At 46.1% G+C, this 18,642-nt stretch overlaps 1 protein-coding gene across 2 annotated transcripts in view; it reads left to right on the top strand.

The window, feature by feature from the left end:
- Positions 1-18,642, top strand: part of DIXDC1 (DIX domain containing 1) — a 64,938-nt gene that overhangs the window by 17,676 nt on the left and 28,620 nt on the right. The window contains exons 2-6 of one of the 2 annotated variants that reach the window (XM_007464648.1): positions 2,475-2,604; positions 8,246-8,371; positions 10,298-10,529; positions 11,428-11,535; positions 17,233-17,345. In XM_007464648.1, coding sequence (XP_007464710.1) covers positions 2,475-2,604; positions 8,246-8,371; positions 10,298-10,529; positions 11,428-11,535; positions 17,233-17,345 — 709 coding nt within the window. Of the gene's footprint in view, positions 1-2,474; positions 2,605-8,245; positions 8,372-10,297; positions 10,530-11,427; positions 11,536-14,165; positions 14,623-17,232; positions 17,346-18,642 lie in introns of those variants that run through there. The other variant, XM_007464649.1, reaches the window with a different exon arrangement.

The following is an 18,642-nucleotide window of genomic DNA, read 5'->3' as shown; positions in this document are numbered from 1 at the left end:
GCAGGAATGTGTGGAGGGTGGGTTGGGGGTGAGATTTGATACAGAGAGTTGTACATAGCCTGGTAATCTGACCCAGCTGTTACCCATAATGCCTTTCTGGCCCAGAGCATAGTGGTTTGCTATGGAAGTGCCCTTTGCCTGGCCTGCCTCACACAGTGTTTTGGCTGTACAGTGGGAGCAGACCTGGACAGGAGTCTGGCCCATGTTAAGGCAGAAGGTGCAGCCGCCTCTATTCTGCAGAGTGAGTTGAATAGCAAGAGGCCCTTGGTAAATGCTTGGACCACCTTTACTGGGTTTTCTTACCAGGTCTGCCAGGTCCTAGCTATGGGGACATTAGAGAAGTTGCATAATTTCTCTGAACCTCATCCATAGAATGGAGACGATACTGACCCTTCAGTGCTTTTGTGAGAACTGAATTAGATAATGATAATGAAAATAATAATGACCATTTAGTAAGCATCAACTGTGTGGCAGGCTGTGTTCCAGGTACATTATTAACTCATTAAAACATATATAGGGGCTTCCCTGGTGGCGCAGTGGTTAAGAATCCACTTGCCGGACTTCCCTGGTGGCGCAGTGGTTGGGAGTCCACCTGCCAATGCAGGGGACGCGGGTTCGAGCCCTGGTCTGGGAAGATCCCACATGCCGCAGAGCAGGTGAGCCCGTGCGCCACAACTGCTGAGCCTGCGCTCTAAGAGAGCCCATGAGCCACGACTACTGAATCCCACGTGCCTGGAGCCCATGCTCCACAGCGGGAGAGGCCACCAGGGTGAGAGGCCTGCGCACTGCGGTGAAGAGTGGCCCCTGCTGGCCACAGCTAGAGAAAGCCCGCACGCAGCAAAGACCCAACACAGCCAAAAATAAATGGACAAATAAATTTATAAAAAAAAAATAAAAAAGAATCCACTTGCCAATGCAGGGGACACGGGTTCAAGACCTGGTCTGGGAAGATCCCACATGCCATGGAGCAGCTAAGCCCGTGTGCCACAACTACTGAGCCTGTGCTCTAGAGCCCACGAGCCACAACTCCTGAGCCCGCGTGCTGCAACTACTGAAGCCCGAGTGCCTAGAGCCCGTGCTCTGCAACAGCAGAAGCCACCGCAATGAGAAGCCCGTGCCCACCGCAAGTAGAGAAAGCCCACGTGCAGCAACGAAGGCTCAACGCAGCCAAAAATGAAATAAGTAAATAAGTAAATTTATTTTAAAAAACATATATAAAACATCAAAAATAGTGTTTAGTTCATGGTAGGTACTCAGTAAATATCAGATTCCTCCCCCCACCTCCTGCTGATCATTGCACTTCCTATAGTTTGTCCGTAGCTGATAGATTATTGCCTTAGCACTACCTTCCAAAGGACTTTATTTATTCCCCCAAATCGACAGAGAAAGAAAATAGTGAAGATTTCATTTAAGCCCAGGAAGCAGCCAGTGAGTAATTTCCAACATCATTTCATTAAGGAAGTACTTGGGGCTTAGAAATCAACTGTACTTTAACCAAATTATAGTTTAATACTGTTAGCCTTTGAACTTAATTTTTAGGTTCAGGGTCTTGGGTTTCTACAGAAATCAGACAGAACTGCTGCCTGTACTGACATTGTTCATGTGCTATTTTGATATTTAGTGCCCATCTTCAGACCAGATAATCAGAATAAACACCTGAATGCAAGCTGTGTTTAAAATGGAATATGTAAGGTCGTCTAAGTGTTGGGATGAGTTATGTGTCCAACCTGAGTCTGACGGGTTTCTGATGGTACCGGGCCATAGCTTTGTCTGAAAATAAATGAAAGCTCCCTCCATCCACAGCCCCAGTCTTCAGGAACACTGCTCATCATAGCCTTTCTTTTTCTTTCTTTGTGCAGGTTTCAGGTAACTAGATCCTCTTTGACAATATAAAGCATGGATTAAAACTAACTCCGTAGCAATCCCAGGATTATAGGCTCAGGAGAATAAACCTTGGATTGGGTTCAGTTAAGTCTCATTGTAAAGAAATCAGCTATGGTAGAGGCATTTCTGAACTTGGGTTCTGTTGATTCCTGGTTCCCCAAGATCAATTCTTAGGAGTGTCACAGTTCATTGTGCATACAGGACATGAGTGATTGTTCCTGAGAAGCATAATGGGTTGCTGGCAGCAGTGGTTACACTTGAAAATGGGCTGTGGTTCTGGCCCAGCCTTTATCCCTGGTCAATAGAGCAAAACTCAAGGAAAGCAGGAGTCATAGTCACTGAAACACTCATCTGCGTACCTGTGTCCACACTGCCACCCAAGTCAGAGGTTAGCTTATCCCTGGAGACTAGCATAGAACTAGAGAATTTTAGAATGTACTCCATGTCTGACCATCTTTCTTTCTTTCCTTAAAACCTCCTCCTCCCTGTGGATATAGATTGCCTGGTCTCAAATGCTGCCTTAGAGGGTGCAGGATAGAGGATAAGAGTAATATGCAACTTTTCCCTTATTTCCACCTTTCATTTTCCAGCAACAGCTGCAGGCATATGTGGCCTGGGTGAACGCACAGCTGAAGAAGAGGCCAACAGTGAAGCCTGTGCAGGACCTGCGACAGGATCTCCGGGACGGGGTGATCCTGGCATATCTCATTGAGATTGTAGGTCAGTTGGCCCTGGACTCCAGTGCTAGCATAAACCAGAACATGGCCTCTTTTATCTTCCATATGCCCTTCAGAGCAGATTCCTTCTTCTTTAAAATAAATGGAAATGGGACTTCCCTGGTGGTCCAGTGGTTAAGAGTCTGTGCTTCCACTGCACGAGGCACAGGTTCGATCCCTGGTCGGGGAACTAAGATCCCGCATACTGCGGCCAAAAAAATTTTTTAAAATAAATGAATAAAATAAATGGAAATGGAAGTAGAGAAGACTTAAGATACTCTCCCAAGGTTACTTTATTTATTTATTGTCAATAAACACTGTTCCAGGTGCCTTGTTAAGCTTTGGGAATATGATGATGAGCACAGTCTAGGCTCTCAAGAGTCTCCCAATCTATTTGGAAAGACTGGAAAGTGAAGTCACTTCCATTAATGCACTTAGTATTCTGATGGGGCAAGTACAGATAGGAGCACATGGGGAACACCCAGCCCAGTTTTATGGGTTGAGGGATGGCTTGCCAGAAGATTTGATGTCTAGACTGAGGCTGGAAAAGGAAGCGGTAGCCAGGCAAAAAGAAGGTGTGTTAGCAGCAAAAGGACCCCTCTGTGGTATTCACTACCATGATGCTTCCCAAGAGACCTTGTTTTCTTGAAGCCCTGGAGTTGTTGCCGGTCATTCTTATTAGATGGTATCATAACCTTATTTCCATAGCATTTGTCTGTAGCTCTGTTATTATTTCTCTCACCAAAAGGTAATTATTTACTATCTGTTTCTCCTGTATAGACTGAGCTCTTTAAGAGCAGGTACAGTATAATTTTTTTTCTGTTTCTACAACCCCTAACCAAGTGCCAGACACATAGTAGGTACTCAAACGTTCATTGTCATGTAAGTCAGCTTACCTTGTTTAGAGTCTTTGAGGGATGTGGGGTTTGCAAGTGGTATGTAAGAAGTCAGGTTTGCAACAGGCAGCCTGTCCATGAATACCTCATTCAGACAGCTCATGGATTCATTAGAGTATTCACTTATAGTTATAATAACCATGGTAATAGTAATAGCAGCTGCTATTTATTAAACACTATCTCATTTAATTTCGTTTGATCATCAACCTTTGAGAAACATAATAGCCCCATTTTCAGGAAACAAACTTAAAAGAGAATTTATAAAAATAAGTAAATTCATTGAGTACTTTATATATATATATTATATATATATGTATATGTATATATCAAGCATCGCGATAAGCATGCTACTTTGATGGACTTATGATACGGATATGATGTAAGTACTATTTCACCCATTTTATAGGATTTAGAAAGGTTAAGCAACTTTACAACGTCACATAACTGTATGTGGCAAAGCAGAGATACAAACCTAGATCTGCTTTAATTCCAAAGCTCATTTTAAAATGAGCTCATTTAATTTTTCATTCATTTGAATAGATTATACTGGAAATATAATCAGTTAGAAAATCCAGACAACACAAGAGGATATAAAGTCGAAAGCCATTTTTCCACCTCTGTCCCCCTGCCAGCTACCTGCTCTTTCTGAAGGCAACCAGTGTTAGGAGTTTCTTGCTTTTTTTCCCCAGAGATAGTCTATGCATATACAAGCAATATGAATATGTATTCTTGTTTTCCCCAAACCCAGGTTCTTAAATGCTGCGTTCTGTTGTGACTTGGCTATGTAGAAAAATTCACAGAATTCACTGCCTTATTTCCCATTCTTTCTTTAGCCAGCCCTCACTGGGCTTTTGATTCCACTACGCCCCTGAAACTGTTCTTCTCAGGTCACAACCTCTGCCTTGTCAAATCCAGTGGCCAGGCCTCAGTCCTCGCTGTATTCAACTTAGCAGAACCTGACACAGTGGATCACTCCCTCCTCCTCCAAACACCTTCTCCCCTTGGTCTCCAGGACCCTGTGGTTTCGAGTTTTCCTCCTTCCTCACTGGCCTCTCCTGTTTGCTTTGCTGGCTTTCTCCTCCTTCCTCACCTCTAAATGTTGAAGTTGAAGTTCTCCTTAGAGGCTTAGACCTTAGTCCTTGCATATTCTCTATCCCTAAGTGAGCTCTTTCCAAATTTGTATCTTTAGCCCTAAGCTTTTCATTGAGTTCTAGACATGAATATCAACTTCCTGTTCAACATCTCTGCTTGGATGTCTAAAATGCAGCTCTCGGGAATTCCCTGGCGGTCCAGTGGTTAGGACTCGGCACTTTCACTGATGAGGGCCTGGGTTCAATCTCTGGTTGGGCCAAAAGAAAAAACTGCAGCTCTCTTCATGTGTCATAATCAGAGGTTTTCCTTCTCCCCGCTGATCCCTCTATCCTCCGAGATTCTTCATCTAACACGTCACAGTACCATTGACCCAGCTGTTAAAGCAGAACATTTAGAAGTTGTCTTTTATTATTCTCTTTTCCTCATATATCATATCCAGTCCTTCACATGTGCTGTGTGCTTTATATTAAAAATGTACCCAGGAGCTTTGCTCAGGTGTGGGTCTGGACCCTTGCATAGTCTCAATGTGCAACCAATCCCGGGTTAAGATGGAGCAGGGAGACAAGGGCCTGAGCCAGTGGCATGTGGCTGTGCACCAGTTCACAGAGGAGACTGAGAAGTCAATGTCCATCTTGGATGTGTCTTCATCTCCTGGAAGCAGTGGAGTGCACACCTCTTGGAACCGTGGCCCATCAGGTTTTCAACATGTCCCTCAGTGCACAGAGCTGGAGAGGATCCCCTTGGTCTCTGCTGAGGCACCCAGGCAGAATGCCAGTGAAATGGGACCACAGTTCAGTATGTTGCTGCCTGACCACGGTGTGAGCCCCCAAGTGACTTTCACTCCTTCCCAGATGATTTACTCAGGGAATGTCTCCTTCCCAGCCAGGAATGATGATTTTCCAGGGGCCCCAAGCAATGCCCTTAGGAGAGCCCAGTATTCCAGGGGCCACGACCTTTGGTGGGAATCTAAGAATGCCCCCCAATGGGCCGCCAGTCTCACCTGCCAGTGGAATCCCAATGATGTCCCACATCAGAATGCGAACAATGCCTTATTCTGGCCTCCCAACAGTAACTTCTAACAGAGACCCTTTAACACGTAAAACATTATTGTATACAACCGTGCCTTCCACTGAGGTCCAGGCAATGCTCCCCTCTTTGGCTCAGATGTTGCAGTCCAGAAACCCCACAACTTAGGGATGCCCCCAGCTGGATCCCATTATTGCTGGTTTTGGAATCCCAGGGCTCTTTTGTGAGCCAGCCAGTCTCCCAGGAAGACCCCTTCCTACCTAAGTAGTCTTTACCTGCTCCACGGAGAGCAGAGCAGTATTCCGGGGCCCAGGAAAGGGCTCCCAGGAGGAGATCCCCAGATTCAAGGCCTTAACCGCTGCAACTGAGAGAACCGTGAAAAAGCTAAGGGCTCCCACCTCGTGAGTCACCAGCGCAAACACACAGGTGAAAGGCCCTGTAAATGCATGTGGGAAGCCTGTACTTGGTCCTTCTTCCGGTCTGATGAACTTGGAAGACATACTCGGATACACGCCAAATACCGACCACATAAATGTGACCAGAGCAGCCGACAATTCATGAGATCTGACCATCTCAGGCAACACCAAAGGACTTGTATGCGGGTCCCACCATCCCCAGACCCACCGGCTGACAATGGACGTATGGCTGGGTCTCCTGCTCCTGGGCTTTAGGGCAATCTGCCCTTCCCCTCATTTTGACCTTTCCGCCCAGATCCTGCCTGCCTCTGACCAGCTAGTCTCTTTGGTAGGTGTAGGCTTTGATGAAGACAGAAAGATTATGAGGCAGTGTTGAAGCCCATGTGAGCTCTGGATCTAGTCAGAGCTCAAAAACTGTCTTGGATGTCCTCACATCTCTGGGGCCACCTACTTTTGTACCAAGTTCAGCCACATGGGAAGATGGAGCAAAGTAGAGATTGGGAGCTTTATAAAAAGCTCTTTATCTTACGTCATTCCCAGCTTGAAACCCTTTAGCGACTCTCCTTTGCCTGCTGCATAAAATCCAACTTCCTTATCTTGGTCTTTGACAGTTTCCAGAGCCAGTTTCCAGAGCCAAGACTGTGTTCAAATCCTGAATTTACCACTTACTAGCTTTGTGACCTTGGGAAAGGTCTTTGATCATTATTCCAGGTTCCGTATTCTGGTAAAAGGAAAACAGTGTTGGACTGTCATGAACACATCTTATGTACAAAACCAGATTCTCTCCGGCACTCACCAGCCGCATACCCAGAGTTTGTCTCCTCCCATCATTTCCACACTTGGATGGAATGACCCCACAGGACATGGGATCTGGTATCTCAAGTAGCCACTAGCAACCCAGGAATGTGGAAGAGTTAGTGCTCCTGGGATAGCATTTGACTAATGGGAGATGGGAGAAATCCAGGTGATAAATTCCCCCTTCTTCCCTGCCTTCCCTGAACTGGTGCAAGATACCATTTCGCCCACTGGGGAGACCTCCCAAGTAGCCAGTGGACACAGCTTTTGTGCCTCTTTGAGGCTTGTCATGAAGCAGACTTAACCCGCTATCACCTGGCATTACCTCCTGTTCTTCCTTGTGTTGAGTCCCTTTTCTTACTCTCAGTGCCCTGTAATCACCCATATAAACATTGGTACTTTAAAAAATTCATTAATAAATTAATTAAAAATTAAAAAAAAATGTACCCGGTATCTGACTTCTCACCTCTCAGCTTCTTCCCAAACCATCATTATCTCTTGCTTGATTGTTTTCACTTCCCTTTTAACTAATCTCCCTATTTCCTCTTCACATAATCTATGTCCACACAGAGTCAACTTTTAAAAACATAAATCAGATCATGTAACTCCCTTACCTCAAACCCTCTGTTGGCTGTCCATTACACATAGAATAAAATTCAAGGTCTTTGCTCTTTTCCTCTGGTCCCTAAAGCTCCACATGGCCTGGCCTTGCTTACCTCTCCACCTTACCCTAGGACTCGACTCCTTGCTCTCTCCACTCCAGCCCTATGGTCTTGTTGCTGTTCCTCAGATAAGCTGAGCTCATTCCCACCTTGGGGTTGGGATCTGTGGATTCTCAGCCTGGAATGCTTCCTCCGCAAATCTTAACCTCTCTTACTTTATTCACGCCTCTGCCCAAATGTGTTATCAGAGAGACCGTGATCACTCTTCTTTGTCTTTCCTCATAGTACTTATCACTACCTGAAATTATATTGAAGATTTATTTGTTACCTTGGTCATCTGTCATCCCTACAGATATAGAACTCTATGATGGAAGGAAAGACGAAGTCTTGGTCATTGCTGTTTCTCTGGTGCTTAGAACAGGGCCTGGCACACAGTGAATATTGTGCTGAATATTTTTTGAATGAATATTCATGAATATTTTTGAATGAATATTCATGAATATTTGTTGAATGAAAAAAATGTATGCACAGCAACTTCACAGGCCCCTGGGAATAAATTTGAAAATTTGAAGGCCCTGCAAAAGGCTTTCATTTTCCTATTCCCCATCCAAATTACAAACACCAAGGCCTAACTCACTTGCATATTTATAGATAATCTTAGTGTTTACATCAAATATTCTCTTTCTCTGTGTCTGGCTACTATGAAACTGGGATAGTACCGCTCCCCATAACTTCAAATATTTTCTTTATCCTAACAGCAGGAGAAAAGCTGAGTGGTGTACAGCTGAGTCCCAGTAACCAGCAGGAGATGAAAAATAATGTGGAGAAAGTGTTACAGTTTGTAGCCTCCAAAAAGATTCGTATGCACCAGACTTCAGCTAAAGGTCAGTGCTTCATCCTGTCCATGGTGGGTGAGTACAGTCATCTTTACCTGGTGATTGTAACCCTCAGAAGAACCATCTGTTATGTAGCTGAGGGTTCCAAGTAGACTCGAGTAGGATTAGGCCCACGACCTCGTATCATTTTTCCATAAAGAAAGTTATCCTCTTGGGACAGAGCGATTATCAAAATCCAAGTGCTTTGGAAACCTGGGTGAACATAGAAGTTCTCTATTCATTTTAACAGAGTAAAGTTTAGCTTGAGTGTGTGTAGGAAGATTAACACAAAAGAAATTATAAAATTGTGATATGAATTTTAGAATGTCTTGTTTAAGTTATCAGAAATGAAGATAGATTATGTTTTTTGAGTTTTTTGAGCCACGTGGCCAGGAGAGGACACCTCTCAATCCAGTTTGAGCCCAGGCTGCAGGGAAGAAATGGTGTAGGAGTCCTCAGAAGGCACAGGCTCCCAGGTCTTCTCACTGCTTCTGTAGAACTGATTATAATCTGGTTCTGTTTCAGCTTCAGTTTCCGGGCCTGATTGCCTGTGGCTCTAATGAGAATGGGGGGCAGGAGGGAGCCCTCCTTTCGTGTGTTATTAGTGTTCTCTGTGTTGGGCTCATTCATGCAGGGCAGACACTGACCATTGAGAGTGCCGGTAGAAGGTATCAATCAATCCTTTTGGAAGCCTTGCATATTTAAAAGGCTACGAAACTAAAACATAGAATTTTACCTATTTCCTTATGTTAACCAGACCTATTATATTTTTTTCTGCCTGCATTTCTCTTTTTTTCTAGGACAAAATTTAGAATGCCATAATATCTCAGGTCTGGTCCCCATGAGGAGTGGGCTTGGGGATCTGGCCCATTAAAGTCTGCTATTTTGAGGGAACACTGCCATTCAGGACATCATTGTCATTTACCTGGAGAAGTGCAACAGCTTCCTAATTAGTCCCACTGCATCCATTTCTGTCCCCCTCCCCTCTGCTCTCCACACTGCAGCCAGAATGATCTTTCTAAGAGTATTTATGCTCATGCCATTCCTCTGCATCTGAGGGCCCTTAGGAGAAAATCCAGAGTCCTTCCTCTGGCTCACCATGCCCTTTCTGACCTCACCTCCAGTTCTTCCTCCTCCATCTTTCACCCTCTCCCCCTGAACTCTGAGCTCTGGCTATGCTGAGCTGCTTTCTCTTCCTCTTCCACAGCGTGTGCCATAGAAATATAATGTGAGTCTCATACATGACTTGAATGTGTCTAATAGCCACGGTTAAAAAAAAAAGAAAACGAAATGGTTGAAAATAATTTTAATAATATATTTTACTTAACCCAACATATCCAAAATATTATCAGCTCAACATATAATCAATGTAAAAAACTGTTAATGAGATATTTTACATTCTATTTTTTGTACTAAGTCTCATGAGACTTTTCATTCTGTTTTTGTGTGTGTGCTAGGTTAGTACTAGCACATTTCAGTTCAGACTACAGCTACCTTTTAAGTGCTCAATAGCCACATGTGTCTAGTGGCTCCCATACTGGATGGCGCAGTTCGGGTGTGTTGTGCTGTCTCACCTCTAGACCTTCATGCCTGCTGTTCCCTCTTCTTGGAATACTCTTTTCCTTCCCTTCCCTCATCTGATAAACCATTATTGGTCAGTCATGTCTCAGTTTAGAACTCACTTCCTCAGGGAATCCCTCCCAGAGCCCTCTAGACTAGACAAGATGCTTCTTCTCTGAGCTCCCAAAGAATCCTGTACTTCTCTCATACGCTATTGTACTTTATTGTAATTGCTTTCAAATACTCTGTCTCCCTGTTGAACACAGAGAGCTTGATTGCCTTGCTTACCTACTCACTAGCAAATACGTAGTAACTGAATGAGTCCTCAGCTCTCTGCCTCTCTCTTAGGACCTCTCGGTCTGTTCCGATCCTCAGATATTGTGGAAGGCAACCTGAAGTCTATCATGAGGCTGGTCCTGGCCTTGGCAGCTCATTTCAAACCGGGCTCCAGCAGGACAGTGAACCAAGGACTGGACGCCAGAGCCCCTCTGCAGAGTCACCAGCCACACTGTGCCACTGCTGTGGCCCAGGGAGCAGCTGCCGCACTAGCTGACGTGTGTCACGACATGTCACGGTCAGGGCGGGATGTCTTTCGATACAGACAGAGGTAAGGATGGAAATCTGGGGATGGGAACTCAACCCACTCTGATATTTCTTCCCTTAAATGACATAGTGCAGTAAAGGGAAATACCACCTAAACAGCCCACATTGCAGAAAAGAGCATGGAATGGAGGCTGGAGAGGGCACTCCAAAAGAGAAAAAAGGCCCTCTCTTTTAGAGATGTTTATTTTGCCTTTAGTAGAAAGTAAAGGAATCGTATATGTAATTTTTTGCTTTGGTGTGCAGAGTTTTGTTTTATTTTATTTTTAAAAATATTCATGTATTTATTTATTTGGCTGCATCTGGTCTTAGTTGCGGCATGCGGGATCTTTTAGTTGTGGCACGCAGACTCTTGGTCGCAGCCCGCAGGCTTCTCTCTAGTTGTGGCATGCAGGCTTTAGAGCGCATGGACTTAGTTGCCTCACGGCATGTGTGATATTAGTTCCCTGACCAGGGATCGAACCCATGTCCCCTGCCTTGGAAGGTGGATTCTTAACCACTGGGGACCACCAGGGAAGTCCCCAGAGTTTTAAATATATGCCTTTGGCACAGTGTGTTTTCTGCACTGGGAGATATATGTGGCAGCAACATCCCAATTCATCCCGGAGTCTCCCCCTGGAGTGTATCCTAAAGGGCGGGCTGTCCTAGAAAGTCAAGGCAGGAAACGCTTTGTGGGTTGTGCGTCTGCTGAGAGGGAACACGACTCTGAAGTGTTGCAGAGATTGGTGAAATTACTGGTTTTTTGTATCTACCTTTCTTACTAGGTTTCAAGTGTCCTTAAGGCAGGGGCTTTGCCTTATTCATCTTTTTTTCCCATAGTGCTCCCAAAGTGGTGTCTATCAGTACTTGTTGGGTTGACCTAAAGGACTGACACCTTCTCCTTTGCTGGTGCCCTCTGCCTTTAGGAACAGCAGCGTGGATGAGGAGATTGGGAATCCATGCTGGAGCGTGCGAGCCCTGGTGCAGCAGTATGAAGGGCAGCAAAGGTCCCCATCCGAGTCCAGCTGCTCCAGGTAACTGTGGCCTCAGATTCTTCACCACTACAGTCCTCCCTAAGAGCTGAATTGTGGAGATTCTCAGGGTTGTCAGCTTCAGGTAGTAATGCAACAGGCAATAGGCACTGAAGCCCTTTCTCTTTCCATCAGTTTATGTTTGGCTTTAAAGGGGTAGCCCTCAGCACGGCCGGTCTGTGGTTTTGTGCTGACAGGAGGGTAGGCTGGGATGCTTGTGAATTTCCTTCATACCAGTGCCAGTGCTTCGCTGTGTCCACGTGGGGGCATGACTGGGACTTGCTAGGGCCCAGCCCAATGGTTCTGATATTTGCATATCAGCTGCCAGTGTTTGTGAGAGCCACTTCCATTGCACTGCCTTTGTGCCTGAGTCTGACTCTTAAGTTATGGCCTGAGAAGGCTATGTAAAGCTCATAGCAAGAGAAAATGAGCAGAGTTCTCTTATCTTTCCCTCAGTTTATGTTTGGCTTTAAAGGGGTAGCCCTCAGCACGGCCGGTCTGTGGTTTTGTGCTGACAGGAGGGTAGGCTGGGATGCTTGTGAATTTCCTTCATACCAGTGCCAGTGCTTCGCTGTGTCCACGTGGGGGCATGACTGGGACTTGCTAGGGCCCAGCCCAATGGTTCTGATATTTGCATATCAGCTGCCAGTGTTTGTGAGAGCCACTTCCATTGCACTGCCTTTGTGCCTGAGTCTGACTCTTAAGTTATGGCCTGAGAAGGCTATGTAAAGCTCATAGCAAGAGAAAATGAGCAGAGTTCTCTTAGAGCCTTTAGAATGTTCCCACCTTTCATTTACAGGGCTGGGAATTGTGGCCGATTAGTATACATTTGAGTGGGCTAACAATGTGTGTGACTCTAGCTGAAAAATGTTGTCTATATCCCTTAGAGCCAAATGCAGAGACCAAAAGAGGACACAGTGCTCTAATAAAAGCCTGATCAATGCCAAGTATAGTGGCAGAAAAAGATTATTTTCCTGGCTCATGTAAATCATGCTCCTATAAACACATCCCCAGGTCATGTTAGCTTATTTACTCACTTCATTTCATTGCTGAATCATATTTAATTTATGCTCTTATAACCTTTTCTCTCTTACCTCAACCCAGGATTAGTCTGTTCTAGTTAAGCCTAATTGTTCTTTGTCTAATATGTATGTATTTTATGTGTTTGTTTCCTTCCTCCTATTGCTTTTCCTAATAAAATTCCATCTTAGTTTGATGGACCATTTTCTAATTTGCTGAGGTCACATGGAATTCTTTCCATCATTTTAATATACTGGTAACCTTGCTCGACTTTAATTTTCACATGTAATAGTTGTGTTTTTTTGTTTTTAAAATTCACATGACATTAAATTAACCATTAATCATTTTAAAGTGTACAATTCAGTGGTATGTAGTACCTTCATTAATATTGTGCAACCATCACTTCTATCCAGTCCAAAGAGATTTTCATCACCCTTTCCAAAAGGAAACCTTGTACCCATTAAGCAATAGATGTGCTTTTACTGAGAATCTAAACCATTCCTTCCTTGCTTGCTGCTTGGACTATCACTTGGTACAGAATCAAAGGATATTTCATTGTATAATGAGATCTGTTGCTTCCTGCATGGCTTCAGGCCTTTTACTTTTCTGTGCCTGATAGTGCTTGCCAGAGTTAGAGAGAGAAAAAAAGAGTCTGGATTTTTTCCTGAGAGCACCTGCTTTCCTCCTGTCTGGCAGAACTCAGACTGGGAGTAGGGGTATGAGACCGTGTGAATTAGGGGCCATTGGAAATCAGGCTTCAGTGGGTCGACAGTGACAGTTTTCTAGGTGAGGGGTCAGAGAATAGTTTGCTTTCCTCTTTCTCTCCTTCCTGATTTGGTTGTTTTCTTCTATGCCAACCTCTCACTCACCTCTTTGGGATGCTCAGGCAGCACGCTGGGACCCAGAAGGCTTTGGCACATTCTGCCCCTCTCCCCCCCCTCCGCCACCCCCCACTCAGGGGGAGTCCACCTAATGTCTAAGTGATCCATGAAGGCCAGGAGGTCCCTGGTATGTGATTCAAAACGGGGAGTGGTTCAGAAGGTAGGAAAGACAGGCCCTTATGTCCTATCCCCTCCCCCTGCTCCTTGAGAGACATCCTGGCAAAGCCCTGCCCGATTGCCCGCCTGTTGCTTCGTAGACCTGTAGACCTCGGGCCAGCCTCTCACCATATCCAAGCAAAACGATCCTTGGCTGGGAAAAAAGAACACATGAAACGCCCGAGGGGAGGGTGCGGGAGACGGGCGTTCGGCGGGTTTCCGGGGGAGCCCCCTCCCACAAGGAGCCGCGTTAGACCCACCCCGACCTCCGTGCCCACGAAGGCAGGGTTCAGAGAGGAGAAGGCACCGCTATCAGTTCTGGGCTTCTCCAGACCGGGACCACAGACCCCTCCCTCTGCCGACCGGCGGCCTCTCCGGTGCCTCGCCAGCGTCTCCCGCTGGGCCCCGCAGCCCCGCCCCGCTCTGCCTCGAGCTCAGTCGGCCGGCCGAGCGCCAGCCTGGGTCCGATCCCGGCGCTGCTGCCCGCAAGTGACAGCCTGGGAAGCGGGGGAGGGCGTCGGGAGGGTGGGACCGGGGAGGCGGTGCGGAGCTGGGATCGCCGCCCGTCGCCCGACCGGGACTCGACCGCGCAGCCGGAGCCGCGGGCAGCCTTTCTCCGGTGGGTCGGAGATGGGTTGAAATGCCTGCGCCCGGGGGCACGCCCGGAGCCGCGCGGCAGCGGAGACCACGATGCCGCTGCCGGGGACCCGCAGCCTGCGAGGGAAGGCGGCTTCCGCCGAGGCTGGGCTGCTGCAGTGTCTGAGCTGCTGGGACAGCGCGCCTCAGAGCCAGGAGCATCCCCGTCCCTGGGGCCGAGACGCCTGCTTCTCTGTCCTCCCTCCTCCCTCTCGGGACCGGGGCGAGCGGCTCTGGTAGTTGGCCTGCCCGTGGAGTCGTTCTTCGGGGCTCAGCGCGGGGAGACATGCCCGAATTGGGGAGCGCTGTGACTTTCAGCCTCCCACCTCACCCCGGGAAGCCGACTTGCTGAAGCCGGAGACACGAGGGGGACCATGGGAGGGACGCAAGTCAAATGGTGAGGTGAAGCCACTTTGGCTTTGGAGGTGGGGGGCATGGGTGGCAGCAGGGCCAGGACTGGAGGATGCTGTTGGCCAGAGACAGGCGGGGATCGGTGGGGGCGCTATATTGGGGAGAACAGGCTGCTGGCCTGGGATTATCACTGTAAAATACAGTGGGTTTAGGAAGCTGCAACCACCATAGGGGAAGGAGTGGACCTTGACCCTGTCTGGTGTCTACTGAAGGAGGCACTTCAGGATGGAACAGAACTCATATTGCCCAGCACCCGTTTTTTTTTAAAAAATTGATTTGACTCTAATTTGAAGGTGGCTTTTCTGGGAGATTGTTTGTCTGATAAGATTGGAGAGATGTTAGACCTGTGGGAATTAATATTGTAATCACTTGTTCCTTGACAGGTTTATGATGGCAAATAGGAAATTACTTGTTTATAAAATAGGGTTTTAAAGCTAATCAGGTAGAGCCTAAATCATATAATTAATTAGCATTAAAATACTTTTGTCTGTCTTGAGGCAGAGGATTTAGTGTACCATCCTCATCCGTGAGGTTCGTCTTGGGGAGGAGGCAAGATGCCTGGTCTGACATGTGCCTCAGGATTTTTCTTCCTCAGATCCTTTACCTTTTGACTTGGCCAGTTAGTTTCATGGTTTTACCTCTCCGTGGCCTCACACACTGGCAGCCCCAATTCAAGAAAGAGAAATGTTGTTTTCCTTTGGCTGCTCTGCCACTCCCCCAGTGGGGTTGGATATGCAGACATCCGCCTCTTTCTGCCCTTATATGGGAGACAGCTCACTTAGGAGGGAGCCAGTGGAGCTGAGCATGCGTCTCTGCTTTTAGGAAAGCATTTTTCCGCCTGCATCCTAGGTTCACATCACCCCTCCCCCGTCCCCCTTCGTCTCCCACATACCCACATTTAGTGGTCCAGCTAAATGCAGGCAAGGGAACATGTCAGCCATAACACCTTGTCAGCTGAAAAAGTGTTGTCTTATCATTTCTCGAAGAGGAGCAGCTGGTGCAGACCTCTTTCTGCACTTGGACCCCATTTCTGTAAGAAGGCAGATGCTGAGGCCTGAAGTGTCATAAATCTGTTCTTCTTATGAATGACATAGTATCCTTAGACTAATGCTTTTCCAGCAGCTAACACATGTTGGCCTGGAAGTCAGATTACCTAAGTGGTGAAAGATGGATAAGAGAGTTCTGTAAAGCAATTACCTTTTCTAAATACCACTTCTTGCCTCTCTCCACCTATCTTGCCTGTTTGGGTTGTAGATCTATAGATATGATTAAGTGACTTTTTATAATTTGAAGAAGCAAAAAACTAATTTTTTTTCTGTGGTTATAATAAGGATGAGGGTGTGTTACTGGTTGAGGTCATTCCCACCAAAGCCCAAAACTCTGGACAACGAGGAGGTCGAGACACTAGTCCTCAGGCTGCTTCAGAGATTTTTGAAATCTCTTGCTAACTCCACTGTGCTTGGCTCTTGTTTTTAGTGGTTTCTAGGAAGATGAAATGTTAACTCCTGATCGTGGCTGGGAGGATTAGCCTGGGAGACTTCAGGGGCACATTAAGTGGGTCAGTGAATCCAAGACACTTTCACTGTTGTCTGGGTGATGGATTTGGAAAGAATTCCTGAGAGGGGGCTGGGTCTGCAGACCCCACAACCCCTGAGATTGTTTCAGTGCTGATGTTCTCAAGGTGTGGTGCAAAGAAAGATGGCTGTTCAGATGGAAGCATCAGCCACATTCCCATCGTGTCCTGTAGATTTGCTTCTGGAGATTTAAAATTCTGCTTCCCCAGTTCCTTCCAAGGCTAGTAGTTATGCTAGAGTTTAAGAATTGTTGCAAGGTTTCTGATCACAATTTGAAAATAGTGTGGCAGAGATATGAATAACTCCTTGATGGCAGTAAATCAAGTAAGCCTTTACCATCCCCTAGCAGGTCTTTTCCCCTTTTGACGTATTATCCTTTGCTGTATCATGTCCTAGCTTTGTTGATATGTCACTGCTCCTTTGCCCAGCCTGGCACTGTCCACACTCCAGCAGTTTCTCCCTTCTGAGGCATCCTCCACACCATCCCCTACTTTGGGATCAGCCCAGAGCTGATCTGCCGTGATTACTCTGCTGGTATTGCATGTGTCAGTGAAAGATCAACATATTGGAAATAGATTTTCCTTCCAGCTCCCAAAGCTACTAAAACACATACTACATCAGTCCCTGAACTTGGGCCCAGGGATGATGGTGGAGGAGGTGGTGGTTAAGTAAAAAACAAAAACAAAAAACAAAAAGCCAAACCAAACAAAACTTAGAGTTCTTTAAAATGCTAGATTATCCATCCTTCTGGTAAATCTCTTCTCAGTGAGCTAGGCTTAAAGGCAGCCTTGTTGTGGAAAAGACTTCCTGGGACTGGGTCATTCATTCATTCAATATTCATTTCATTCATTTAACAAACTCATCACTCATTCAACAAACATTTGTTCTTTCTGTGGACCAGGCACCATGTCAGGCAGTAGGAGTTAGATGAATAAGAACACGTTTCTGGGATAAATTAGGAAAGCTGGCTTCTAAACAACGGTTCGCAGTAATTGTTTCTCTTTCTTTTCCTTCGGTCACAGCCTGACTTCCCCCAGTCCTATCCACAGTGCAAAGAGCGACTCTATTATAACCCAGTTGGAGGAGAAGGCAGATTTCGTGATTATTCCCTCTGAAGGAATAGAGAACAAAACAGGTACTATTTCTCAGCCTGCCTGGGTTGGCTCAAGGAACAGCTTCAAGAGTCTGGGGATCCTGACTGTCTCCTTGGCCTTCTCCCTCCATATTCTGTGCATGCAGGGTCCACTCTAGAGAGCTCTAATGCTTTGTAGCCAGTGAATGTTGTATCCTCTCATAGATTGTCACTTCTGATGTCCTAGCTGTCAAATATCCTGCAGCCGTGTAGACAGGCTGTTCATTAGCCGGCTGCCTATGAGTTAGGAGATGACTTTGAAACAGGCAGAAGCCTACTCAAGTTAACAGTTTTTTTAATTTCTGTGTTATGCAAATAACTTCAGTGCTTCTCTAACTTAAATTGGGGCCAGGAATATATAGTAGGAGGTGGGGCATCTGTGAGAACATACAGCACAGAGCAGGTCTGCATCATGTTTGGTATAAAGGCTACAGAAAGGACCACAGAGTTCCCTTTGTGTAGACTTCTTCCTCTGTCTCAGTCGATCTTTTTCTTACATTAAACACAGAGGAAAGCATGGAAGAAGCAAAGCACAAGACTTAGAGTTTTATTTGCCTGTAAGGGGTATAATGAAACTGAAGCCCTCTGAAGGAAAACTGGAATTAAATTCTTCCTTATTCCATTTCCCATCTAGCCCTGGTGTTAGTACTAAAAAGTCAGTCTTGTTCCTGAGTCAGAAATTCCTGCCACCCTGGGGAGGGGAGAGGGAGGCCTTTACAGAGTGCTGGCTCTGAACCAGCTACCACGGGCCCTGCACATAGGTTACCTCGTTTAGTCGCACAACAACCCAGAGGGATTATACTTATCATATTCATTCTTATGAATGAAATCAGAGCAAAGAGACTGTAAAGATAGGGAAATAAAACCAGAGAGAGAGAGAGAGAGAGATGAAACACTTTGTACAAGTATGGTTTGTTTCCTTTGTGACTCACACAATGTTACATGTGAAAGGGGTTCAGTCATAACGGAATGGTCAAAGGAATTTGAGTTGAGGTCTTCCCTCTGAAGCTCCAGAGCAACCAACAGGAATTTTGTTTTCATTGCCTCTGACAGCTTCCCCCTTTGTAGCTGGCAGGATCAAGCTCTAGGAATGCCAATTCTAGAGAATTAAGAGTAAAATCTGTCCCATACCAAGATTCCCAGGGAGTCTTAGTGCTTCCTGAAGGTTTGAAAGAGGATGGATCTCCCCAACAGAATAAGCGTCACTCCCGTGAGCCTGGAGTCAGTCAATGGCCAGTTCTTTCTGTCTCACAACCCCACCTGGTGGAGAGTCCAGTTTGTGCCGTGAGAGAAGGTTCAG

This window comes from Lipotes vexillifer, unplaced genomic scaffold (assembly GCF_000442215.2).
Source record: "Lipotes vexillifer unplaced genomic scaffold, Lipotes_vexillifer_v1.1 scaffold785, whole genome shotgun sequence".
Classification (NCBI taxonomy): Eukaryota; Metazoa; Chordata; class Mammalia; order Artiodactyla; family Lipotidae; genus Lipotes; species Lipotes vexillifer.
The sequence above is the reverse complement of the archived record's forward strand: the minus strand, read 5'-3'. Positions and strand labels throughout refer to the sequence as shown.